Source organism: Bombyx mori, chromosome 22, assembly GCF_030269925.1.
Source record: "Bombyx mori chromosome 22, ASM3026992v2".
Taxonomy (NCBI): domain Eukaryota; kingdom Metazoa; phylum Arthropoda; class Insecta; order Lepidoptera; family Bombycidae; genus Bombyx; species Bombyx mori.
Genome location: NC_085128.1, coordinates 6,339,302 through 6,364,896, shown reverse-complemented (window position 1 = coordinate 6,364,896; position 25,595 = coordinate 6,339,302). Strand labels below are relative to the sequence as shown.

At 38.6% G+C, this 25,595-nt stretch overlaps 7 protein-coding genes across 9 annotated transcripts; 4 read left to right on the top strand and 3 right to left on the bottom strand.

Annotated features, from left to right (window-relative positions):
- Window positions 1-2,310: 2,310 nt before the first annotated feature.
- CPR107 (cuticular protein RR-2 motif 107) lies at window positions 2,311-3,268 on the bottom strand. Its single transcript, NM_001173190.1, has 4 exons — window positions 3,257-3,268; window positions 2,883-3,170; window positions 2,632-2,798; window positions 2,311-2,380 (listed from the first exon to the last, which is right to left on the bottom strand). Exons 1-4 carry the CDS (start codon window positions 3,266-3,268, stop codon window positions 2,311-2,313), a joined length of 537 nt encoding a protein of 178 aa, NP_001166661.1.
- A 1,976-nt stretch (window positions 3,269-5,244) lies between these two features.
- Window positions 5,245-6,154, top strand: CPR108 (cuticular protein RR-2 motif 108). Its single transcript, NM_001173189.1, has 3 exons — window positions 5,245-5,253; window positions 5,548-5,682; window positions 5,984-6,154. Exons 1-3 carry the CDS (start codon window positions 5,245-5,247, stop codon window positions 6,152-6,154), a joined length of 315 nt encoding a protein of 104 aa, NP_001166660.1.
- A 2,535-nt stretch (window positions 6,155-8,689) lies between these two features.
- Window positions 8,690-9,742, bottom strand: CPR109 (cuticular protein RR-2 motif 109). Its single transcript, NM_001173188.1, has 4 exons — window positions 9,723-9,742; window positions 9,352-9,636; window positions 9,101-9,267; window positions 8,690-8,870 (listed from the first exon to the last, which is right to left on the bottom strand). Exons 1-4 carry the CDS (start codon window positions 9,732-9,734, stop codon window positions 8,801-8,803), a joined length of 534 nt encoding a protein of 177 aa, NP_001166659.1. The 5' UTR covers window positions 9,735-9,742; the 3' UTR covers window positions 8,690-8,800.
- Window positions 9,743-11,040: 1,298 nt separating this feature from the next.
- On the top strand, window positions 11,041-11,917 carry CPR110 (cuticular protein RR-2 motif 110). Its single transcript, NM_001173187.1, has 3 exons — window positions 11,041-11,049; window positions 11,314-11,448; window positions 11,747-11,917. The coding sequence occupies exons 1-3, from the start codon at window positions 11,041-11,043 to the stop codon at window positions 11,915-11,917; spliced, it is 315 nt and encodes a 104-aa protein (NP_001166658.1).
- A 2,326-nt stretch (window positions 11,918-14,243) lies between these two features.
- CPR111 (cuticular protein RR-2 motif 111) lies at window positions 14,244-15,808 on the top strand. Its single transcript, NM_001173186.1, has 4 exons — window positions 14,244-14,298; window positions 14,905-15,243; window positions 15,321-15,487; window positions 15,628-15,808. Exons 1-4 carry the CDS (start codon window positions 14,290-14,292, stop codon window positions 15,695-15,697), a joined length of 585 nt encoding a protein of 194 aa, NP_001166657.1. The 5' UTR covers window positions 14,244-14,289; the 3' UTR covers window positions 15,698-15,808.
- A 4,796-nt stretch (window positions 15,809-20,604) lies between these two features.
- CPR112 (cuticular protein RR-2 motif 112) lies at window positions 20,605-21,528 on the top strand. 2 transcript variants are annotated; one of them, XM_062674810.1, is made up of 4 exons: window positions 20,605-20,640; window positions 20,733-20,855; window positions 20,942-21,108; window positions 21,195-21,528. In XM_062674810.1, the coding sequence occupies exons 1-4, from the start codon at window positions 20,629-20,631 to the stop codon at window positions 21,253-21,255; spliced, it is 363 nt and encodes a 120-aa protein (XP_062530794.1). In that variant the 5' UTR covers window positions 20,605-20,628; the 3' UTR covers window positions 21,256-21,528. The 2 variants fall into 2 exon arrangements, with proteins under 2 accessions (XP_062530794.1, NP_001166656.1); NM_001173185.1 differs by lacking the exon at window positions 21,195-21,528 and having other exon boundaries at window positions 20,629-20,640; window positions 20,942-21,151.
- A 3,077-nt stretch (window positions 21,529-24,605) lies between these two features.
- On the bottom strand, window positions 24,606-25,348 carry CPR113 (cuticular protein RR-2 motif 113). Of its 2 annotated transcripts, XM_012695241.4 has the most exons (4): window positions 25,303-25,348; window positions 25,080-25,202; window positions 24,834-25,000; window positions 24,606-24,747 (listed from the first exon to the last, which is right to left on the bottom strand). In XM_012695241.4, exons 1-4 carry the CDS (start codon window positions 25,312-25,314, stop codon window positions 24,687-24,689), a joined length of 363 nt encoding a protein of 120 aa, XP_012550695.2. In that variant the 5' UTR covers window positions 25,315-25,348; the 3' UTR covers window positions 24,606-24,686. The 2 variants fall into 2 exon arrangements, with proteins under 2 accessions (XP_012550695.2, NP_001166655.1); NM_001173184.1 differs by lacking the exons at window positions 24,606-24,747; window positions 25,303-25,348 and having other exon boundaries at window positions 24,830-25,000; window positions 25,080-25,214.
- Window positions 25,349-25,595: the final 247 nt, after the last annotated feature.

Sequence of the window (25,595 nt, the reverse complement as noted above, 5' to 3'; positions counted from 1 at the left end):
CTTTCCACTCCACTCTTTGACAAGCTCATTATCAGCATAAAATCATTATAAGCAACTCGTTGAATTAAAAAAAAGATTATGGTTTTAATTTTTAATAGTTAATGTAGACCGATTTAAGAAACTTATTTAAGTATTTTTTAAATATTCACTATAGTAGTGCCTCAATCGATAAATAAAAGACCTAAACTTTTGTATCAAATAAACTTAAAACAAACAATGTTATTTTTATTTAATTACGACAATTTTCATGTTGTATACCTTTTAAACCTTCTCTGGACTTCCACAAATAATTCAAGACCAAAATTAACCAAATCGGTCCAGCCGTTCTCGAGTTTTAGCGAGACAAACGAACAGCAATTCATTTTAATATATATACATATTTTTTTGTAAGCCTTTATTGCTGATACTAAACAACGATATTTACACATAGTAGCAAATTGTTTTAACTTAAATCTAATCTAATACATCGGGTTTCTCGGTTTAGTGATCAGCGTGTCCTGTGACACATAGGCCTCTTCCAGCTGCTTCCATTCTTCTCTATTGCTAGCTTTTCTGGACCAAATTGTCCCTCCAATCATCTTTATATCATCTGTCCATCTTCTAGCTTGCCTACCTCTTTTTCTTTTGCCATTAGGTGGCTACCATTCTGTTATAATTTTAGTCCATTTCATTCTGCTTTCCCTTGTCATATGTCCTGTCCATCGCCATATATATATATCAGGATATATATACATAATATATATACATAGTCTGGCCATAAATACTGCTACAATTAAAAATAAACAAAATATTACATTTGAATTTGGAATCTGTCATTTTTATATGATTGCTCATTGAGTTTTCTCATTTTGGCGCCAATACATTGTTCAATATTTTGCGATATTAAAATGAAGTGGGGAGATAAAGAGTAATGAATCGCTGTGGTTGTATTACACAAAGTAGGTATGGAGTCAAATGCAATTTTTAAAACTCTCCATATGCTTGGTATTAGTATAATGTTTGTGTACCGGGCTATTTATAGGTGCAATGAGACCTCCTCTGTTTGTGACAGAAAAAGATCTGGCCGTCCACGTAGTATTCGTACGAAAAAGGTGGTTAAAGCAGTAAGGGAAAGGATTCGAAGAGATCCTGTCCGAAAGCAAAAGATTTTATCTCGGGAAATGAAGATAGCACCTAGAACCATGTCGCGTATTTTAAAAGATAACTTAGGACTTGCAGCCTATAAGAGACGTACTGGTCATTTCTTAACAGTAACTGATAATTTAAAAGAGAATAGGGTGGTAAAATCGAAACAACTACTGAAGCGGTACGCAAAGGGAGGTCATAGAAAAATTTTGTTTACGGATGAGAAAAATTTTACAAAATTGAGCATCATTTTAACAAACAAAATGACCGTATTTATGCTCAAAGCTCTAAGGAAGCTTCCCAATTAGTCGACAGAGTGCAACGTGGGCACAATCCGACTTCAGTGATGGTTTGGTGGGGTATTAGCTATGAAGAAGTGACTGAGTCATACTTTTGTGAAAAATGTATCAAAACATCGGCACAAGTGTATCAAGATACCATTCTTGAGGAGATAGTGAAGCCCCTTAACAACACCATGTTCAATAATCAAGAATGGTCCTTCCTGCAAGACTCGGCGCCAGGTCATAAAGCTCGGTCTACGCAGTCTTGGTTGGAAACGAACGTTTCGGACTTCATCAGAGCTGAAGCCTGGCCGTCGCGTCGTCTAGGCCCGATCTTAATCCGCTGGATTATGATTTATGGTCAGTTTCAGAGAGTACGGCTTGCTATAAACGCCATGATAATTTGGAGTCCCTAAAACAATCCGTACGAGTGGCAATCATTCCGTGGCAGTGAACAATTTTCCCAGGGAAAGAGTGCGTGCTTCTATTGATAACTGGCCTCAACGCTTAAAGGACTGTATTGCAGCCAATATACTAATAAATTGATATGTAAGTTCTTGGACTGACAGCAACCCAAGTATTTCTGTTTAGTAATTTTGCAAGTAAGCAGTAATGCGTTTCGGTTTGAAGGGTGGGGTAGCCGTTGTAACTATACTGAGACCTTAGAAGTTATATCTCAAGGTGGGTGGCGCATTTACATTGTAGATGTCTATGGGCTCCAGTAACCACTTAACACCGGGTGGGCTGTGAGCTCGCCCACCCATCTAAGCAATAAAATAAAAAATGAAACATATTAATTTTCATAATTTATATTTTATTTATCACAAAATAGACGGTTTTATCATAATACATTAATATTTTATTTGTATACGGACTCATCCGTTGGTGAAATCGAGATCGATTATTAGTGATGATGATGATGTTCAGGTACAGCATGGTGAGCATGACCCTCGCGTCTCACAACTGCGTTGAATCTGTAGAAAGGTAACATTTTAAATTTTGAGTAAAATAGCAAACGCATAATCCTCAAATGCAAAATAAATAAGCAAACGTATAATCCGTAGTTATGCAATCTTATAATCACCACTACGTAAATACCTCGACTTATCCTCATACAGCTGAAGCCTTACCCGACTTCATTACGCAACGAAAGTTTCTTGAAGTTGATTAAAGCTTAAAGTGTAAAGAACTATGTATAATGCTAAATCAATTGTTTATAGCTCACCCGCTGTGTTTATCGGCGCTGTACTCAACAGTCCTGATGGTACCATCAGCCTCGTGCAGACTGTACACGCCCTTCACGACGTCACCGTCACGGGTCTCGTGCTGGTACTTGTTGTCGCCGGTGTGAGGATCCTCTACTTTGTACTCAAAGGCGTATTTAGGATGAGCCTGTATTAAAAATTATAATATTACTATAACGATTAGGAACAGTTCTAGTTCGAGCATTACAAAAAGCAGTTTTGCCAAACATACGTGATAGTCAACGTGGTGGTCGTCATGTCCGTGATGATGTTCATGACCGTGGTGTTGCACTAAATGAACTCCATGGTGCAACTCCTCATGATTATGGTGTCCCGCGTGCTGTGTTAAAAGTATTTGGTGGTGGGCTGGAGCGTGATGTGGCTGATGTTCATGTCCGTGACTCGTGTGTAATACGATGCTTTGGGATGAAACCGCATGGCTGTGGTCGTGTCCTCCATGGCCATGGCCCTCTTGAGGTCTAGCCGTGACTGCGGCCAGAATAGTGGCTACTAAAAGAACCTGAAATATTTAGAATAAAGCACTGTAATATATTTAACCTAAACACGATGGTAATTTATCTTAAAATATGTCGCAAAATTTAATACCTTGGAATACATGTGAGTGAAATTGGTCGGAGCTCTTTAAAAAATCAACGTGAACTGATAATAATTATTCAGATAATTCGGTTTTTATACACAAAAGGGCGCGACAAGTTTTATTTTTCGTAATAATATCGATCGGCGATTAAAACCGGATTATCACTTACATACATCGGAATAATGCATATAATAGTTGCTGTGACAAATTAAGTTATGGTGACCTTACTTTAAGATTAAGAAATTGGGTGCATTAGTATCAAATAATTTATTTAAAGCAGTAGTGGCAGATAAAAATGATTTTAAAAACCGTATATGAAAATATGTATACTTAGCTCTTAATTAACGCAAATTTTCATTGGGCACAGTTACTTTTAAATATTTATAATTCATGTAATATCGTCGTAAAATCCTGTGGTAATGCCCTAAGCTTATTTCTAGCTATTGCTACTAAAGACTTCTGTAGTAGCAGTATTATCTTCCCAAGTATCTTCTCCCGTATTATTTATTTCTTTAAGCAAAAAGTTTCACTTATTCATATTTTCGCAATTTATTGTTTATTTTACTTCATTACTTTTATGATATATTAGGTTGAATAATGGATAAGATAAACCATCAGTGTACTCGCAACACGCAAGGTCAATGAGTAGGCTGGATGATGCACAACTTCTTCCAAACAATCCTAACTCTTATAGCTTAGAGACCGTCTTTAGTACCGTATGAGGTTGAGCGTTGTCGTGTAGGAGCAGCGGGGACGACGATTAACCAGGGCTGACCGGAGATTCGCGAGCTTCGCCACCACCGTGTCTAGTTCTTCACAGTACACATTCGCAGTAATACTGGTGCCATTTGGTAAGAAACTGTAATGAATTATACCGCACTAGATCACTAAACAGTGAAACAGTACGAAAACTAGACTTCCGCTAAGTTAGTTTCTACCGTGAAGTAGTAATGGGTTTCGGTTTGAAGGGTAGGTAGGGCAGCTGTTATCGTATTAAAAGTGAGACTTAGAACTTATGTGTCGAGGCAGGTCGCGGCATTTACGTCGTAGGTGTCCGTGGGCTCCGGTAACCACTTAAAACTAGGTGGGCCGTGAGCTCGCCCACCCACATAAGCAATAAAAAAAAGATGTGTGTAGTGTCGTGGGTCACCGGATAGGAAGGAAGTTCCTTCTTATAAAAATATTAATTATAAGTTCTATTCGAGGTATAAAGAAAATAATTTTAGGTATATATTTTTAATTATGATGTTTTTTAATGATAAAAATAAAAACTACTTTACAAAGCTATCAACTTTATTTTATTCACAGTGATTTATAAAAAAATATATAATACAAAAATATTTTATTTTTTGTACGTTATTACAAAGTTAAGTCGTACACTGTGTGCATCTATACTAATATATAAGTATAAATCTACAGTGGTTTTTACGGATGTTCCGTTATAACTACTGAACCATGGCATCCGACTGATTGAAGCTTGGTATCCATGTAGAAAATACATGAACTTAATGAATAGGCTAATATTTATATGAGTGTTGGACTCCCTATACCAGTTGCGGGGGAGTTAATGATAAGAATCTTTGTGGGGGTGAGAAATAATAATGTTAACTTGAAATGCCCAGCGAAGCAAACGGGTACAGCTAGTTACTAATAAAAATCTTACGTTACGGACGTTTTTTCTTGGTTAGGGTACCCCTCCGCATCGTCCCATAAGGAACTTCGTTTCAAAAAAATAAAATATCTAACAAAATAACTTTATCCACTGAAAGTTTGCGCAATACGAAACATTCCATACTTTCATTTATCCGACTTAAATGAAATTGTGATTTTACGAAAGAATTACAAACACTGCATGTCGCATGGAAACGGCCTATAAAACTACTATTAGTTCATTAAAACCTTTTATTTTACTTTGACTATATAAAAGCTGTAAACTGTTGGAATATTTATCAGTCGTATTGTTCTTTTGGGACTATTCACATCTAAAAAATTCATAATGCTTAAGGTAAAGATTTATTCGGGTGCAAGCATTCCAAAGTGTATATTTTAAAATTTAAAATGCCGTTATGCAATGTATATATCGGCTTAGATTAGAAAAAGCAACTTTTAAATTTTATTTTATTTTTAAGTTTCTAACGCTTCTTGCTGTCTTAAAACCGGAAGTCTTCAACGCTTTGATCTACTTTATATATAGTTTAAGAACTGAAAACACGCTTAAATAGCAAACGGAAGTAAGGGTTTTTAGGGTTTCTATTATTTTAATTCTATATATCGCGATTTATATCCTTTTATTTTACAGGTATTGATTCTAGTAGGACTTGTGGGTGCAGTTGTCGCCGAGCATGCGTTCTCATCGCAGCATATACACAAACACGACGGGCATCATGAAACCGTCCACCACGGACATGGAGACAAGCACCACCATGACTATTATGTAAATAAAACAGATCCTTTTATACTTTGAAATCTCATATAATAAGTAGTAGATTATAGACAAGATAGACCGATAACCTATTGAAGTTTGCAGAGATCTGCCGGATGCAGGTAACGCAGGACCGATCTTTGAGGCGAGGCTTGGGGGAGGCCTATGTCCCTCTCTGGACGTCTGTGGTCTGATAGAATAGAAGTAGTAGATTTTTTTTAACAATGTACCTTTTTGCACATGGGCCCATTTAAGTAATTGTTTTCTTGGAATTATCTTACATGAAAATTTTAGTATTGTATTTTTTTATCAGACTCATCCAAAATACGAGTTTGAGTACAAAGTAGAGGACCACCACACTAAGGACCACAAGAGTCAGCACGAGACCCGCGACGGTGACGCCGTGAAGGGATACTACGCGCTGCATGAACCCGACGGTTCCGAAAGACATGTCCACTACCACGGCGACAAACACAGCGGGTAAGAATGATTATTGTCTTAATATCATGAAATTAAAGGGAGGATGAATTGTACTCAAATGAATAAAACATGTCAATTTCAGATTCCACGCAGACGTGAAACACAGCACTCATCATATTTACCACCATCATCATTAGACTTAAATCGGTTGTTAATTGTTCAATAAACGATATTTAAAAATACATATTTACTGTTGTTGCTTAGTTGTTAATAAGAGTTTTAAAGTTAAAATTGCCGGTAATGCTTAGAATGAAAACAGGAAAGCTAAATAATGGAGGATCACACCGCTGGTCTGCCTCGATTTTGTTTATTTTAATCAAAATATACTCAGGAATAAGTCAAATACACTATTTTATAAACACTGATATTGTTCTGAATGTCCAGGTGAAGAAAAAATAGTAGTATGTAGTTAGTATACATATAACAATAATAAATCGATGAAATACTCGTAGTGGCTAACACTCTTTGAAAAGCTCATTATCAGCATAAAATCATTATAAGTCACTCATTGATTTAAAAAAGTTGTGAACTTAATTTTTAATAGTCAATATAGACCGATTTAAGAAACTTGTTTAAATATTTTTTAAATATTCACTGTAATAATTTTTTAATAATTAATTTAAAAAAATTATTGGTTTTCAAGTAATCGGTGAAGACTAACTAATGCCTTCATCAAGGCACGAGTTCAATGGATTTAATAAAGTACAAGCAATATCACTGAAATCGTAATGCGCTCTTTGAAAGAAAATCTTGTATTGATGCAAAGATTTCAAAATAATACATCGGTTCTATGGTGAATCTCTTAGTTGCCTTAAAGATAAGAAGTCCGCTGTACTCATTTTTAGCCCTTTATGCCGGTGTGCAGGCGGGTAACAAATTTTCTAAAGTATTTGACTTCCACGATATAGACATGACCATGTAATAGAAATGAAATCCGCAAAAAATGTTTTGTGTATAATTACTATACTATTGAGACATGCTCCTTAAGTCTTAAGGTGGGTGACATTTGTGGTATTTGTGTTATGTATGGAGGCTCCGATAACAATTCAAGATTAGGAGCGCTGTGGGCTCATTAACTTATACAGTAAATAGAAAAAGCTCACAAGAATGCGATGGATGCCATTTTAAAACACTGAAACAAGACGAAAATTCTTAAAAAACCGTTTACAACTTAGCTTTAAGTCTTAATAAGGTTTTTTTAATTGTTGTTTGAATGGTAATAAGTGAACTTGTTTAGGTGAACTGTTTATTATTTCCAGAAAGAAATTTTGGAATAAACATCTTATAATATTTTATCTTCCAGATCGTATCGACAAAACATGTTGCGCCGACCCCAGGTGACTGGGAAAAGGGCAGAACAATGATGATGATGATGATGATGATTCATCAATATTATATACATCATTCAATAATATGTAATATGTCGTTGTTTTTTGAGAAAAACAATTTCGTCATCGTAGTGACGTTCCTTTATTTCGAAAGTGTGTGCATGCAATTTGTATTAAAGTTGGTAATATTAATCCGTTTTCATTAAGTGTTTACATACTGCCTCAGGACCTACTGGCTTTTATTTGGTAGCCAAAGTCTACAGACATCACACACTGGATACTGCCACGAAACGAGTTGTCATGCTCAATATTAGCGCAATACGGCTTCTGACTGGAAATCTACGACTGCATCGCAAAATAAGTAGGGTGATTGTAGCATCGTGACAGCTTGCTCACGTCCTACCGTATTTTAAGAACACTAAACACAGTTATGATTTGGGTGTAGAAGAATATGGTAGGGTGAAAGTAATGAAGGCTTCTAGTATGTGTGCGCTAAAGCAATTTTATAACGGTAGGGGCAGAGGTGGCTGGGATTTTATACGTGTATCTGTTGATACGTAGCCAGATTGTCAGTATCCTATCACACAAATATATCTATATAATTTACTTCTTTTTTTAATTTCGACATATTTTAATTGCATGCTAAAATATTTTTTTTGCTTAGATGGATGGACGAGCTCACAGCGCACCTGATGTTAAGTGGTTACTGGAGCCCATAGACATCTACAAGGTAAATGCGCCACCCACCTCGAGGTATAAATTCTAAAGTCTCAGTATAGTTACGACGGCTACCCCACCCTTCGAACCGAAACGCATTACTGCTTCACGGCGGAAATAGGCGGGGTGGTGGTACCTACCCGTGCGGACTCCCAAGAGGTCCTACCACCGGTGATTACGCAAATTATAATTTTGCGGATTTGATTTTTATTACATGATGTTATTCCTTCACCGTGGAAGTCAATCGTGAACATTTGTTGAGTACGTATTCCATTACAAAAATTGGTACCCGCCTGCGGGATTCGAACACCGGTGCATCGCTTCATACGAATGCACCGGACGTCTTATCCTTTAGGCCACGACGACTTCAAAATATACTAATAAATTGATATGTAAGTTCATGGACTGAAACCAAGCCAAGTTATTATGAAAATAGACGCATTACGTTTGTTTCTGTATAGTAAAATATTAATTTGTTGAATAAATGAAACATATTAATTTTAATAATTTATATTTTATTTATCACAAAATAAACGATTTTATCATAATACATTAATATTTTATTTGTATACGGACTCATCCGTTGGTGAAATCGAGATCGATTATTAGTGATGATGATGATGTTCAGGTACAACATGGCGAGCATGACCCTCGCGTCTCACAACTGCGTTGAATCTGTAGAATAGTAACATTTTAAATTTTGAGTAAAATAGCAAACGCTTAATCCGCAAATGCCAAATAAATAAGCAAACGTATAATCCGTAGTTATGCAATCTTATAATCATCACTACGTAAATACCTTCATACAGCTGAAGTCTTACCCGACTTCATTACGCAACCTTTCTAGAAGTTGATTAAACCTTAATTAACTATGTATAATGCTAAATCAATTGTTTATAACTCACCCGCTGTGTTTATCGGCGCTGTACTCAACAGTCCTGATGGTACCATCGGCCTCGTGCAGACTGTACACGCCCTTCACGACGTCACCGTCACGGGTCTCGTGCTGGTACTTGTTGTCGCCGGTGTGAGGATCCTCTACTTTGTACTCAAAGGCGTATTTAGGATGAGCCTGCATTAAAAATTATAACATGACTATAACGATTAGGAACAGTTCTGGTTCGAGGATTACAAAAAGCAGTTTTGCCAAACATACGTGATAATCGACGTGGTGGTCGTCATGTCCGTGATGATGTTCATGACCGTGGTGTTGCACTAAATGAACTCCATGGTGCAACTCTTCATGATCATGGTGTCCCGCGTGCTGTGTTAAAAGTATTTGGTGGTGGGCTGGAGCGTGATGTGGCTGATGTTCATGTCCGTGACTCGTGTGTAATATGATGCTTTGGGATGAAACCGCATGGCCGTGGTCGTGTCCATGGCCATGGCCCTCTTGAGGTCTAGCCGTGGCTGCGGCCAGAATCGTGGCTACTAAAAGAACCTGAAATATTTAGAACAAAACATTGCAATATATTTAACCGAAACACGACGGTAGTTTATCTTAAAATATGTCTCAAAATTTAATACCTTGGAATACATTTGAGTGAAATTGGTTAGAGCTCTTTAAAAAATCAACGTGAACTGATAATGCTTGTTCAAATAATTCGGTTTTTATGCACAAAAGGGTGCGACAAGTTTTATTTTTCGTAATAATATCGATCGGCGATTAAAACCGGATTATCACTTACATACATCGGAATAATTCATATAATAGTTGCTGTGACAAATTAAATTATGGTGACCTTACTTTAAGATTACGAAATTGGGTGCATTAGTATCAAATTATTTATTTAAAGCAGTAGTGGCATATAAAAATGATTTTTAAAACCATATATGAAAATGTGTATATTTAGCCCTTAATTAACGTGAATTTTCATTGGGCACAATTACTTTTAAATATTTATAATTCATGTAATATCGTCGTAAAATCCTGTGGTAATGCCCTAAGCTTATTTCTAGCTATTGCTACTAAAGCCTTCTTTAGTAGCTGTATTATCTTCCCTAGTATCCGGTCCCCTATTATTTATTTCTGTAAGCAAAAAGTTTCACTTATTCATATTTTCGCATTTTATTGTTTATTTTAGTTCATTACTTTTATGATATAGGAGTTGAATAATGGATAAGATAAACCACCAGTGTACTCGCAACACGCAAGGTCTGGTGAGTACGTTGGATAAAGCACAACTTATTCCAAACAATCCTAGCTCTTGTAGCTTAGAGACCGTCTTTTGTACTGTATAAGGGCCATCACCGTGTCCGTAATACTGGTGTCATTTGGTAAGAAGCTGTAATGAATTATACCCGCACTAGATCACTAAACAGTGACCATGATTTTTTTAATTATATTTTTTTTTTATGTTACGGAAACTAGACTTCCGCTTAGTTAGTTTCTACCGTAAAGCAGTAATGCCTTTCGGTTTAAAGGGTAGGTGGGCAGCTGTTATCGTGTCAAAACTGAGACTTAGAACTTATGTCTCGAGGTAGGTGGCGGCATTTACGTCATAGATGTCTATGGGCTCCGGTAATCACTTAAAACTAGGTGGGCCGTGAGCTCTCCTACCCACATAAGCAATAAAAAAAAGGAAAAAATCTAACAAAATAACTTTATCCACTGAAAGTTTGCGTAATATGAAACATTCCATACTTTCATTTATCCGACTTAAATGAAATTGTGATTTTACGAAAGAATTACAAACACTGCATGTCGCATGATAACGGCCTATAAAACTACTATTAGCTCATTAAAACCTTTTATTTTACTTTGACAATATAAAAGCTGTAAGCTGTTGGAATATTTATCAGTCGTATTGTTCTTTTGGGACTATTCGCACCTAAAAAATTCATAATGTTTAAGGTAAAAATTCATTTGTGTGCAAACGTTCCAAAGTGTATAATTTAAAATGCCGTTATGCAATGTATATGTCGGCTTAGATTAGAAAAAGCAAGTTTTAGAAATATAATTTTTAATTTTCCAATGCGGTCTGAAACCGGAAGTGTTCAACGCTTTGAGTTAGTTTATATTATATAGTTTAAAAACTGAAAACACGCTTAAATAGGTTTTTAGGGTTTTGATTATTTCAATTTTATATATCGCGATTTATATCATTTTATTTGACAGGTTTTGATTCTGGTAGGATTTGTGGGTGCAGTTGTTGCAGAGCATGCGTTCTCATCGCAGCATATACACAAACACGACGGGCATCATGAAACCGTCCACCACGGACACGGAGACAAGCACCACCATGATTATTATGTAAATGAAACAAATCATTTTATACTTTGAAATCTCATGTAATAAGTAGTAGATTATAGACAAGATAAACCGATGACCTATTGAGGTTCGCGGGGACCCGCCGGATGCAGGTAGCGCAGGACCGATCTTTGTGGTGAGGCTTAGGGGAGGCCTATGTCCAGCGGTGGACGTCTGTGGGCTGATAGAATAGAATTAGTATATAAAACATTTTAATAATATACTTTTTTTAAGATGGCGTAAATTTTATTTAAGTAACATATTTACATGAAAATTTTAGTATTGTATTTTTTTTTATTAGACTCATCCAAAATATGAGTTTGAGTACAAAGTTGAGGACCACCACACTAAGGACCACAAGAGTCAGCACGAGACCCGCGACGGTGACGCCGTGAAGGGATACTACGCGCTACATGAACCTGACGGTTCCGAAAGATATATTCACTACCACGGTGACAAACACAGCGGGTAAGAAATAGCTCAAATTTTACTTTATAAATTACCTGTTTTCGGTTTCAAATAAATTTACTTCTGGTATGTCTTTAGCGTTTCAGCATTTTTTTTAAAAGTAGTATTGATATTAGGCTGTTGTGCAAGCGGGCATCTGACTATTTGTGCCTCTCTATGTATTATAGCAATAAAAGTCAAATTATAACCTCCTTTTAACACGATTTTATTAGCTGGAACTGTATTCATCTATGTAATGGAACACTTTAACGTTCTTTTTTAAAGATTTCATGACATTTTATTAACTTGAAAATGTATATTTATCAAGAACTAATTGCAATAAAATTACTAATTTTGTTAATTTGGCCTATTATAATGATCCAGTAAAAAATATTGAATTTTACTTCGGGTTGCTGTTAAGGCGTCTTTATTTAGTTTTTAAATTCCTCTTCTATTTCAGATTCCACGCGGATGTCAAGCACAGCACACACCACGTTTACCACCATCATCATTAAATAAGAATAATTTGTTATTTAAGTTTATAATAAAAAAAAACAGTTACGCAAAATATTGTTTTTAGTGACTAAAATGAATTTACTTTTTTAAATAATTCAAAAAGCTTATATCTTTATTTTATGGTTTGATTTTCCTTTTACCTCGATATATTTTGATTATGAACCGATTATATCGACGATAATTATCACGTTTTTACGTATATGGACCTTGGCGGTCGTTTAATACCAGACGAGCAGTGTGCCAGCCATGAAAAAAAAACGTAGATAATTTTTTGTATTCTTTAATAATAAAAAAATTGAGTATAATTTATGTACAGTGCGTATCCATTACGGATCAAGAATATCTATAATACTTTTATCGCAAAAAAAAAAGAAAATACTATGACGAATTGGTAGCCACATTAGCTTAGGGCATGTCTTCATATTTTTGTTAAGCGAATATGAATTTGAAACAAAAATATTTTTTTATTTAGTTGTATTTCAGTAAAATTGACACAGCTGACATCATCATAGTCATCAGAAGAATCAGTGCGAGCGTAATCGTGTTGGTCGTAGAGAGAAAATTACGAGAATTATTAATCCTTTGGTCGTAAAAATGTATTGATTGGTTGATTTGATTTAAGCATTTTATGCACTTAAATTTTTCAACTCAAGACTCTTAGACGACATGATTAACTTCATGAAACGAATTTAGCGGACGTAATACCAAATCTACTGTTGTGATCCGGGTTCGACAACAATGTTATGAACTGAGGCTCTGATGGATTGACATTCAGTTCATAGTATTTACTCTACGTAGATTTTTACCTTCTTTATTGCATGACAGGTGAATAAGCTCAGAGCCAAATTGATGTTAGTAGATCACCGGAGTTCATAGACATCTAATACTCAATTATATTGTATAGCGACTATCCATCCTTTAAATCGCAACCTTATGACTGCTTCGTGGCTGAAAAAGACAAGCAAGTGTAAGTTGTTATTAATAGTAAAACAGTAATACCGGTAGCTTCCAGCGAAAATGACATACTTATAATTGAGTTTGATGAGCGTCTACAATTAAGTAAGTTTAATGTTATACTGATGAATAAAATATAGCACGTGTATGTAAATATGGAATTTTACATTATGCTGTAAGAGTAAATAACTTAAATCTTATTTTGACAACACGTTTTGTACATTACTGAGTTATGTAATGATAGTAAACCTGCCTATGCGTAAGGTTTCAATGAAACATTTTAATATTTAGAAATGTACGCATGCATTGAAAGAGCTTGCATTAATTAAGTTTACTGAATAAATTAACGAATAAATTTAATTTTTTTTAACGATAAATTTAGTAAAGTTTAGGTTGTATGAATTGTTTTTTTTTAAATAGCTTATGAAAAAGATGAACAGTTCGTAATTGACCTTTTTAAAAGAGAATATTCGAATAGTAAAAGCACTCCAGTAGCGGCTGAATTGAAAAAACTTGTTTCATCTCTCGATACAATTTGAAGTCTCGCCTTCACATGTTTGCCAAAAATATCTATAGTGATTGCTATTAGTAAAATTAAAATTAGAAAAAGATAAAACACCTGATGTTGTAACTTATACAAAGTGATACTTTTCTTTATTAAAATGGGCCGAGGTTATTACAAAGAAATTGGATTAAATTGAATGTTAACATTAAATTATATATTTCAAGCCTCGAAAACTGGTTTTTAAAGACAAACAAAAATAAATTTGACACGGTCGTTTTAAATAAGTAATAAGTAACAACCACCAATAATAAGGTTGATCTGGTTTTGTGATTACTTTCCATGTAACTATATAAACAGCCGTTCTTAAAATCGAGGTATTCATTCGAGTTAATTAGTTGATCAGTTAATACGTGTAATCAAAAATGCTTAAGGTAACCGAAGATAAAATCATTATTAATATTCTTTAAGATTGTTTTATGCGCAAATATTATGTCTCAAATATTTAGTGGCAGCGTGTTTAGTATTTGAATGTGGTCTTCAGCTATAAGCATGTCCTTGGCAGTATCTTGGTTTTCTGATATCCATTAGCGATGGCTTCCAGTACGGCTAAGATTTGCACCGTATGTTCGCCAGCCTTCAAGGCAAACAAAATATAGGTAGACAAGCTTTTACTGGTGGTAGGACCACTTGTGAGTCCGCGCGGGTAGGTACCACCACCCTGCCTATTTGAACCGTGAAGCAGTAATGCGTTTCAGCTTGAAGGGTAGGGCAGCCGTTGTAACTATACTGGAGACCTTTCTCAAGGTAGGTGACGCATTTACGTTGTAAATGTCTATGGGCTCCAGTAACCACTTAACACCAGGTGGGCTGTGAGCTCGTCCACCTATCTAGGCAATAAAAAAAAAACTCAAGTTAAACGATCACCAGAGACACCGAACAGTCTCGATGCAGTGAAATAACGAAATTACAATAAGATCGATGTTAAAATTTATCCATAAATTATGTCATTATTTAAAATTATTTTGAAAATATTACAGCTTACATTAATCATCGCTGCCCTGGCTCTAGTGAGCGCTAGGCCGCAAGATGGACACGGTCATGGTCACGCAGTCTCCTCGCAGAGTATAGTGCTACACACGAGCCATGGACACGAACATCAGGGCCAAGCTCCTGCTCACCACCAAATACTCACGACGCAGCATTTCGAACACGGCGGCCACTATGACCTAGGACACCACGAGGTGCAACACCACGGATACGCTCAAGTACATCACCATGAACACCAGCCAATACACCACGGACTCCAACAGGTCCAATACCACGGGCATCAGGACGATCATCACCATGGACACGAAGAGCACCACGTCGACTACCATGTAAGAGAGCTCTATTAATTAAATCAATTCAATTGGCGATCTGTTTGCGTGATAAATTAGCATATAAATAATTACAGGCTCATCCTAAATACGCTTTCGAGTACAAAGTAGAGGATCCTCACACCGGCGACAACAAGTACCAGCACGAAACACGTGACGGTGACGTCGTGAAGGGCGTGTACAGTCTGCACGAGGCCGATGGTACCATCAGGACTGTTAAATACGCGGCCGATAAACACTCCGGGTAAATTAACTTTCATTTGACTCATAACTAATAATTTTCATTACGATAACTAATGACATTTGTAAATTTGTGAACAGATTCAACGCTGAGGTGCACCGTGAAGGTCACATAACTAATGACATTTGTAAATTTGTGAACAGATTCAACGCTGAAGTGCACCGTGAAGGTCACGCCAAACATGTAGTGCCTGAACATCAACATGGACATTAGCTTCAAGAAATTATTTACATGATCTCAATAATAGTACTAGATTATTAAATCATTAACTATCAATGTTTATGAATTTTTCATTGATTGGTGAATAAATGGAATTTAAATATTTTTCGTTTTCTTTTGTTTGAAATCGTCAAATTTCGGTATATCCAAACACTTAAGTGGATAAGCTAAAATCGACCTCAAGTTCTTGTCAATAACAATTTAATTTGCAACCCCTAATTTTTAGAGGAGTAACGCTCGCCGTCCTTGTTTCTTGCTACTATCAAAGAGCAACTAAAATACGCTTTAAATTATTATTAAACAATGACATAATGATTTTATATTAATGAATTTAAAAACAAGAGATTAAATCGTAAAGGTAGTATAAATTGTGTTTACGACTCGCAAAACAAGAAAATATTATAGCCTTAAATTAATCGAAAACTTTTCCCACCTCGCTTTTCAGTATATCAATGACATGCTATCTATAGTTGGCATGCATTACTATTCGGATGATAGCACAGGGGATGCGCGATATATCGGCTATCAGAATCTCTCTCGGAGCGTGGTGCAGGAGAGACGATCAAAACTTGTCTCCGAAGTGGAGAATTATCTGGAGTGAGTCTCCGAGTGGGGTGAATTGAACTTGGTTCAATTCAACCCGTTGAAGACAAAAATTTGCGCATTTACTGCTAAGAAGGACCCCTTTGCTATATTGCTGTAATTCCAAGGAGTATCCCTGCAACCTTCCACGAGTATTGGGTCGACATTTCAAGCGAAGTGCAATTTCGGGGTCATTTGGAGGGAAAATCGAAGTTGGCGTTCAAAATGCTGGGAGTCCTCAACAGGGCCAAGCGGTACTTCATGCTTGTACAAAGACTTTTGCTTTATAAAGTACAAGTCCGGCCTCGCGTGGAGTACTGCTTCCACTTTTGGGCCGGGGCTCCCAAATACCACTTACTTCCATTTGACTTCTTACAAAAGAGGGCCGTTTGGATTGTCGATAATCCCATTCTCACGGATCCTCTGGATCTGCGGAGGGACTTCAGTTATATCTGTATTTTGTACCGTATAGTACAGTACAGTCTGCGGCAAAAGTTCTTCACCGGCCCCCGGCTCGGCGGCGACAGTAAGGTGGGGAGAGGGATGAGCTTTCCCTCTCTCGTTCCGCCGTTTCTTCTGCGAGATGGTGTATTCGCAGAAGTCGGACATCGCCTTTGTGGGCACGACAGTCGGCAGCGAGAAGTCCGGTCCTATTTACGAGATGAGGATACGGCGCTACCCCAGCCATGCGGGGCATTGTACGAGCGTGTGCTCGACCGTGTCTTCATCGCAGTCACAGTGGTGACACTCCATCGTCGGTTCCCTCAGGGCGAAAAAACCATGTCCGTTGAGCATTTGCGCCAACTGGAAGGTGAGACACCCTCAGTCACGGTTCGCTCATTCCGCGAGAGCCGGGCGCACCGCATCGATGGTCCGGAGACCGGCCAATCGATTTGCCAAGCGGCGAGACCACGCTTCCAGCACGGACCGCCGAGATTGGAGCCTCCGCGCTCTAATCACTCCTCCTCTGGGATGTGGCTCTCCTTTGTCGCAGAGGTCACATCGCCACGCATAATCTGCAGCGAACGCCTCCACCTCCAGGTCAATCCATACTACGTGAAGCTACCGCGTTCATCCACAGTGCGTTTCCAGCAATCTTTTTTACCACGTACCATCTAGCTTTGGAATGGGCTCCCCTACACGGTGTTTCCCGAGCGCTATGACATGTTCTTCTTCAAACGAGGACTGTGGAGAGTAGTTAACGGTAGGCAGCGGCTTGGCTCTATCCCTGGCATTGACAGATGACCATGAGCGCCGGTAACTACTCACCATCAGGTGGGTCATATGCTCGTCTGCCTTCAAGGGCAATAAAAAAAATAACTACATAAAAATTCAAATGTAACATAGACTCAAAATAAGCTCTACTACCAGTCTTAGCTTTCCCATCGTGTTGCTGGATGAGGTGGGCAAGCTGCTGGAAAGCATTCTGGCAGCCCGCATCATCCAGCATCTGGTCGGGGTGGGACCCGATCTGTCGGCGGAGCAGTATGGCTTCCGAGAGGGCCGCTCAACGGTAGACGTGATCCTTCGCGTGCGGGCCCTCTCGGAGGAGGCCGTCTCCAGGGGTGGGGTGGCTTTGACGGTGTCGCTCGATATCGCCAATGCGTTTAACACCCTGCCCTGGTCCGTGATAGGGGGGGCGCTGGAACGACATAGAGTGCCCCCTACCTTCGCCACCTGGTGGGTTCCTACTTAGAGGACAGATCGGTCATGTGTACCGGACACGGTGGAATCCTGCACAGGTTCCCGGTCGTGCGCGGTGTTCCACAGGGGTCGGTACTTGGCCCCCTTTTGTGGAATATCGGGTATGACTGGGTGCTGAGAGGTGCCCTCCTCCAGGGCCTGAGCGTAATCTGTTACGCGGACGACACGTTGGTCGTGGCCCGGGGGGGGGGAGTTTTGCTGAGTCTGCCCGTCTTGCTACGGCTGGGGTGGCGCATGTCGTCGGCAAAATTAGGAGATTGGGCCTTGACGTGGCGCTCAGTAAATCCGAGGCCATGTGGTTCCACAGGCCCCGGAGAGTGCCACCTGTCGATGCCCATATCGTGGTTGGAGGCGTCCGTATCGGGGTTGGGGTGCAGTTGAAGTACCTCGGCCTCATTCTGGACAGTCGTTGGACCTTCCGTGCTCACTTTCAGAACCTGGTCCCTCGTTTGTTGGAGGTGGCCGGCGCGTTAAGCCGGCTTCTGCCCAACGTCGGGGGGCCTGACCAGGTGACGCGCCGTCTCTATACGGGGGTGGTGCGATCAATGGCCCTATATGGGGCGTCCGTGTGGGGCCAGTCCCTGGCCGTGGGGGTGGCGAAGCTGCTGCAACGGCCGCAACGCACCATCGCGGTCAGGGTCATCCGTGGTTATAGCACCATCTCCTTTGAGGCGGCGTGTGTACTGGCTGGGACGCCGCCTTGGGTTCTGGAAACGGAGGCGCTCGCCGCTGACTATCAGTGGCGGGCTGACCTTCGTGCCCGGGGCGTGGCGCGTGCCAGCCCCAGTGCGGTCAGAGCGCGGAGGGCCCAATCTCGGCGGTCCGTGCTGGAGTCATGGTCCAGACAGCTGGCTGATCCTTCGGCTGGTCGTAGGACCGTCGAGGCGATTCGCCCGGTCCTTGTGGATTGGGTGAATCGTGACAGAGGACGCCTCACTTTCCGGCTCACGCAGGTGCTCACTGGGCATGGTTGTTTCGGTGAGTTCCTGCACCGGATCACAGCCGAGCCGACGGCAGAGTGCCACCATTGTGGTTGCGACCTGGACACGGCAGAGCATACGCTCGTCGCCTGCCCCCCAGGGGAGGGTGGCGCCGTGTCCGACTTGTCGTTGCCGAGTGTTGTGGCATCGATGCTCGGCGACGACGAGTCGTGGAAGGCGATGCTCGACTTCTGCGAGTGCACCATCTCGCAGAAGGAGGCGGCGGGGCGCGTGAGAGACGCACAATCCCGCCGCCGTCGAGTGGGGGCCAGGGAGGCGGATCTCGCCCAAGCCCTGGCCCTCTAAGTGCTTCGGGTCCCCCTCACATGTCGGTCTGAGGACCGGCGAGGGGGGCCTAAGAAGACGACGTGCAAGCTGCTCTGCACGCATTTTACGCAAGAGCATCCGGGTGATGGAAGGCCGGCTATCCTCGACCCACGCTGGTTCTGGCCCAGCGGGGTATTCCGTAGGGTAACCCACTCTAACCGGTGCCATCTAGGCGGACTTCGGACGTCTGCCGACCGAGAGGGCTGGTGGTCGTGGCACCGACGACCGCCAGTCCGGCGTCCCGAGGGGGAGGGTGATGGGAGAGATGTGCTCCGCACTAAACGCTTCACTTTCCCCCCTTTGCCTTGTCATGAGTTCTGTCTCATGCGAGGTTTGGACGTTGGTTGTTGAGCGACAGGAGGTTTTAGTCAGTTCGACTCTGACATACTCCACCCAGTATCCCCAGAAAAGGGCGGAAGTCCGGCGATTTCCTCCTGACCAAAAAAAAAACCAATCTTAGCTTGACTGTAATCCTAATCTTGAAAATTAAATAGTATCTTAATATTCATTGACAGATTTCAGCCATGGTAATTTTATTCACTAAAATACTATGAACATAGCAATGGGTTATGCGGCACGTTGAGATACTCTAATCAGGATTATTTCAAAGTTGGTAAATACAACCTTTGAAAACGTAATGTCTGTGCAATTTCATCAAACGCCTGCTGCCTTTAGATTGTTACTAAACACTGCTAAGGTATATGTCACTTATTTTATTGACTATAATATTGTGTAATAAATTCAATTGAACATACTGACATTATCATAATGTCAAATGTCAAAATATAGAAAAAAAAAATTTTTAGTTGGTTTTCATTAATTTTTCTTAACTTAGGTTTTCTTTAATTAACTAAAAAGGCAATTAAACAAAATCAAAACTTTCATAGATATGTTTTGTTTATTTTTATTATTCAAGATGAGGCTTCCTCGGGTTAGCAGAGCTTATAGAGATCATTATTTGAACGCTACATAATACCAGATTAAATGAAATGAATGTCTCAATTTTGTATACCTACATATAACATATAGTTACATACAGAGGGTATCCATAAGTAAAACTAATGATTGGCTATGCAAATTAAGGGATATAAATGTTTGCGAGCCTATTTTTATGCACCTATTAACAGTTTCAATATGATTACTAAATAGATAGAAAAAGTCAATCACGTAGATTTAAGAAAATATTGCGAACATTTGTTACCGGTCATTGAATAATTTAACTGCCTTAGCAATTAGAATGAAAGAGCCTTGGTACGCTTAAAGTTTGATAACAATATAAAAGACACAAGAATTCAGAACTATGTATCAGTTATAGCAGTGACAATAGCAAAGATGGTTTCCAAGGTGCGTTGTGCAGTATATCGAGTTTTAATTGTTAAAAATCTCTGTAGCTAGCATATAAAATGGTATTTTAAATTTAACATAATTTGTTGTAGGTAATGATTTTAGTTGCTTTGGTGGGTGCAGTGTGCGGTGAGCACGCGTTCTCCTCCCAGCACATCCACAAGTACGATGGTCATCATGAGCCCGTACACCACGGACACCATCATGATTACTATGTGAGTGACGTACTAATTAAACTCGAACACATAAAGTTATATTGGGAAATTTCTCATCTTAAATAAATTGAAAATTTTCAATTCAGACCCACCCTAAATTCGACTTCGAGTACAAAGTGAGCGACCCCCACACCGGCGACCACAAGAGTCAGCACGAGTCCCGCGACGGTGACGACGTTAAGGGATATTACTCGCTGCACCAACCTGATGGCTCTATCAGACACGTCGACTATCATGGTGATCATCATTCTGGGTTAGTATCATGTAATTTTAATTCATCAGTGAAGCTATATTGATTTTTTTTATTTCTTTAAATTGTATAAACGTGTTTCTCTTCAGGTTCCATGCTGATGTGAAATACAGTACTCACCATATTATCCCTCATCACCACCATTACTAGAACTCCTAATAACTCTAACCTGAAATAATTTTTTTTCGATAAATAATGAAATTTATGTTATTGTGATTTAAAAGCATATTGTTAATTTTTTTTTATTAATCTTGTAATGTTCAACCTCAGAAAAGAGATTCAGGTCTTGAAACTGCATTTTTATGTTCGTTAAGAAGCAGATAATAAATCGCTTTCAATGTTTATGAAGGAAAGCATTACGGAATTTTGTTGAGGGGCAACATTGTATCATTTATTTAATAATAAAACATACGATCATCCAAACATTTTCATTTTTTTAACTGTTCATTTGAATTTAAAAACAATGCATTCTGTAATTACTTCCAAACTTTTTAGGTATAAAATAATACGTTGATCTATGAAGTTGTTTTCTTACAATACTGGTCATTTGTAACGTAATTTACATATTATTATTATATACCTAAGGCTGGCTATGAATTCAAAATATAAATTATAAAAAATAAGTCGACCGAAGAAGACATGGATGGAGTGTGTGAATGACGATATGAGAGAGAGAGAGGAGTGAGTGTTGAGATGACGGCTGATAGAAGAGAATGGAAGAGAAAAATTAGCTGTGCCGACCCCACCTAGTGGGATAAGGTGGAGAAAAAGAAGAAGAAGAAGTTCATTTTATTTTTAAATTAATAACAATGTGGACACAATAAAAATACTAGTAGTTATGGAACGTGAGTCCTTCGCGGTAGCAATGATAAACGGCTCATAATAATAGGTTGGGAAAAAAGTCTTTTCGCATTATAGTATGTATGAACTTGTAATAAAATCTCTTTAGCTATACTATTTGTATCTGGCTGGTTTTGGTATCATTAAAAGTTTAAATTTTAGAGAAGATAATTACAAATTCAAATTAGGAAAATGTTTTATTTTTATTTATTTTTCGTACTGTCAAGATGAGTGAATGTTATGAAGAAATTCGATACATGTGAAAATTTTACTACGAAAAATGTAAAAATGCAACTGACTAGAACTGACCTAGTTGCAGTGTCTGTGAGAGTAGCACAAATTTGGTTTAAGCGTTTTCAATCCGGAAATTTTAGTGTCAAAGATGCACGTCGCTCTGGTCGCCCTATTACGGGTATAATGGATGACGTTTTTGAAAAAGTGGAGCAAGATCGGCATATCAGTAGTTACGACGTAGCTGAAGAACTGGGAATTAACCACAAAACAGTTTTGGCGCATTTGAAAAAAACTGGGTACATAAAAAAGCTCGATATTTGGGTACCTCACGAGCGCACTGAAAGAAACCTAATGAACCGTGTACTCATTAGTTATTTTTTATTACCACCAAATGAAACCGAACCATTTTTGAAGAAGCTGATAACTAACTGGTGATGAAAATTGAATCACGTACAACAAGAACGTGCGAAAAAGGTCGTGGTCAAAGACCGGTCAGGCTTCACAGACTGTGGCGAAACCCGGGTTAGCTCGCAACAAGTTGATGCTGTGTGAGTGGTTGGATGGGAAGGATATTATTCATTATGAGCTGTTGCCAACAGGCAGGATCATCGACTCTGAACTCTACTACGTACAACGGATGAGATTAAAGTAAGAAGTTGAGAGAAAGCGGCCGGAATTAATCAACAGAAGGGGTGTGGTTTTTCATCATGATAACGCTAGACCAATCACATGTTTAGCCACTCAGAAAAAATTAAGAGAGCTTCGCTGGGAGGAGTTAATGGATCCGCCGTATAGTCCTAACCTTGCACATTCAGATTTCCACCTGTTTCGGTCTCTCCAGAATTCTTTAGGCAGTGTCAGGCTAACATCACGAGAGGACCGCCAAAACCAATTGCCGCAGTGTTTTGATCAGAAGCCCCAAAATTTATATAGCAATGGGATCATGTCCCTACCTACAAGATGGCAAAAAGTTATGGAAGAAAATGGTACCTGCCTACATACTTTAGTTAAATGTAAATAAACTATATTAAAAGATGTTGTAAATTTTCTTAAAAAATGCGAAGAAACTTTTTCCCCAACCTATTATATATTAATGATGAGTACGGAGTGAGCACTACAAACGAATGTACGACTCGTTGGTTTGAACGCTTCTGACATGGATCTTTTGATCATAAAAAGAAACCTGTGGTGCAATGAATGTATAAAGATATCACTTGCGTTGCAAAACAGACAAAGAAACTATGGAATTTTGAAGCGTATTGTCATTTGTGATAAAAATTGATTCTTTTTGATAATTCTAAACATCATCATGTTGGTTAGACACTGGTTCTGTACTTAAATGGCAATTTCGTAGGTACAGATCTGATATTTCCTTTATTGTCTTCACTTATATGATTGAGAAATAGGTGCCATACATTTCTAAGCTCCATATTACATGAATTACAAATTTGTAGGCTCTAGACAATAATAATGACAATACATGTTTTACGTTGTTAAGCTTTTGGTTTTTTCAGTTAGTTTTATGCTACCTATAAAGAAAACAAAAAAGTTACAATGCCTACAAATCTTTTTTTTTTTGTCTATGTATGACGTCAATAAGAACATAGAATTTTTAAGTACCTACTATTCCAATGGTCAAACGAAACGACAGAACCAACTCATACAATACCTTAGAGAAATCCTTATGGATCATACAACATACAAACTACAGAGAGAATCGAGGTTTTTCCGTAGATCCAAGGTTTTTTGCTTACCTATATGCGATTAGCCACGAGGAGCTATTCTGGCTTCACTCTGACTGGAGGATAAGCTCAAAGGGCTGAACTCGAGAGAAATTGCAAATATCTGCTCTAGCAAGAGTAGTGTTTCGCTGAATCTACCACTGAGAAGTTCCGGCAAGAAACTGAGCGGGATTTGTCTATGGGTTAAACTGCACGAAGAATCTTTCTCGTCGAACGATGCTCGGTGTTTAAAATGCTTAAAAGTACTGAGATCGGATCGAGAGGATCCGTAAGTACGTGTTTAGGGCGACGGTGGCTGTTTGTTCCCCCGTCGTGTCTCTGAGTGATTTTAGGAAATCCAAGCACTGGTAAGTCAGTCTCTGAACTTATTAAAAACTATGTAAACTTTTGAAATCGGTAATACGTTCCTTTTTGTCAATGATTTAGTAAATTAGACTGTTTTTCTATACGACCTTGAAACGTTACACTAGGTACTAACTAGTAGGTACATACGTACTTACCACGTAGTTTAATTCAAATGTGTATCATCCTTCGAGTTCTTTACAACATACGTACTACTTGCATATATAATAATTAATCATGAAATAAGCTTATTATTTTTACCTTCATCACTTATTTTCATTTCATTTTACATGGAGAATACGAAAATTTTCGGGCGCAAAAAAAACCCAATAAAACAAAGTATTAAATATTTGTAGTTTATTTTTCTGAAATTGATTTTGGAAGAACAGAAAGTAGAAATACATTTCAAAATATTAATGAACACTAGTAATGATGGTGATGCGGGATAATGTGATGAGTGCTGTATTTCACATCAGCATGGAACCTGTCGAAGAATTAATGATATATTTCAACATTTTATTGAATAGTAGATCTTTATAGCGTGCTTATAGAGCCCTAAATTACCCTTACCCAGAATGGTGATCGCCGTGATAGTCGACATGTCTAATGGAGCCGTCAGGTTGGTGCAGCGAGTAATATCCCTTGACGACGTCACCGTCGCGGGACTCGTGCTGACTCTTGTGGTCGCCGGTGTGAGGGTCGCTCACTTTGTACTCGAAGTCGAATTTAGGGTGAGTCTGAATCGAAAAAATTTAATTTATTCATAATGTCCCAATATCAGTTTAAGTGATCGAGTTCAATCAGTACGTCACTCACATAGTAATCATAATGGTGTCCGTGATGTACGGGCTCGTGGTGACCGTCGTACTTGTGGATGTGTTGGGAGGAGAACGCGTGCTCAGCGGATACAACACCGACCAATGCGACGAACAATACTACCTGGTATATCATATTATTTTAAAAGGAAAATTAAAAATTATGAAATATATATTTTTTGTATTGTTACTATTTTATTTTGCTTAATCATGCTAAAACTAACCTTAAATACCATATTTGTTGCTGTTTCTTCGTGAACTGATACCTGACCATCCATTATAGTAACTTTTATACTGTTATCAGAAAACATTTTGGTTCCAAGGTTCTTTTCGCTCTAATTTCGTAGGCAATAAAATTATTCAATGCTTAGAAATTGTAATTTTATGCAACAGTAAAATGTAACTTGCGTGATTGCGTTTTTTGTATGATACATTAATTTATGTAAATTACTTGAATGAACAATAGAATTCGTAAAAGTCAAACAAAAAAACTTCATAATTTTTCGTGCTTAAAAGA

What these genes read in the sequence shown, in the direction of transcription:
- CPR109 (NM_001173188.1), bottom strand. An exon ending in ACCACCACGTCGATTATCAC is followed by an intron (nt 9,268 to 9,351) that starts GTATGTTTGGCA and finishes TTTTTAATGCAG; the next exon opens with GCTCATCCTAAATACGCCTT. An exon ending in AGCGCCGATAAACACAGCGG is followed by an intron (nt 8,871 to 9,100) that starts GTGAGTTATAAA and finishes ACTATTCTACAG; the next exon opens with ATTCAACGCAGTTGTGAGAC.
- CPR112 (XM_062674810.1), top strand. An exon ending in GACACCATCATGATTACTAT is followed by an intron (nt 20,856 to 20,941) that starts GTGAGTGACGTA and finishes TTTTCAATTCAG; the next exon opens with ACCCACCCTAAATTCGACTT. An exon ending in CATGGTGATCATCATTCTGG is followed by an intron (nt 21,109 to 21,194) that starts GTTAGTATCATG and finishes GTTTCTCTTCAG; the next exon opens with GTTCCATGCTGATGTGAAAT.
- CPR113 (XM_012695241.4), bottom strand. An exon ending in GACACCATTATGATTACTAT is followed by an intron (nt 25,001 to 25,079) that starts GTGAGTGACGTA and finishes TTTTCGATTCAG; the next exon opens with ACTCACCCTAAATTCGACTT. An exon ending in CACGGCGATCACCATTCTGG is followed by an intron (nt 24,748 to 24,833) that starts GTAAGGGTAATT and finishes ATTCTTCGACAG; the next exon opens with GTTCCATGCTGATGTGAAAT.
- CPR107 (NM_001173190.1), bottom strand. An exon ending in ACCACCACGTTGACTATCAC is followed by an intron (nt 2,799 to 2,882) that starts GTATGTTTGGCA and finishes TTTTTAATACAG; the next exon opens with GCTCATCCTAAATACGCCTT. An exon ending in AGCGCCGATAAACACAGCGG is followed by an intron (nt 2,381 to 2,631) that starts GTGAGCTATAAA and finishes ACCTTTCTACAG; the next exon opens with ATTCAACGCAGTTGTGAGAC.
- CPR108 (NM_001173189.1), top strand. An exon ending in AGCACCACCATGACTATTAT is followed by an intron (nt 5,683 to 5,983) that starts GTAAATAAAACA and finishes TTTTTTTATCAG; the next exon opens with ACTCATCCAAAATACGAGTT.
- CPR111 (NM_001173186.1), top strand. An exon ending in AGCACCACGTCGACTACCAT is followed by an intron (nt 15,244 to 15,320) that starts GTAAGAGAGCTC and finishes AAATAATTACAG; the next exon opens with GCTCATCCTAAATACGCTTT. An exon ending in GCGGCCGATAAACACTCCGG is followed by an intron (nt 15,488 to 15,627) that starts GTAAATTAACTT and finishes ATTTGTGAACAG; the next exon opens with ATTCAACGCTGAAGTGCACC.
- CPR110 (NM_001173187.1), top strand. An exon ending in AGCACCACCATGATTATTAT is followed by an intron (nt 11,449 to 11,746) that starts GTAAATGAAACA and finishes TTTTTTTATTAG; the next exon opens with ACTCATCCAAAATATGAGTT.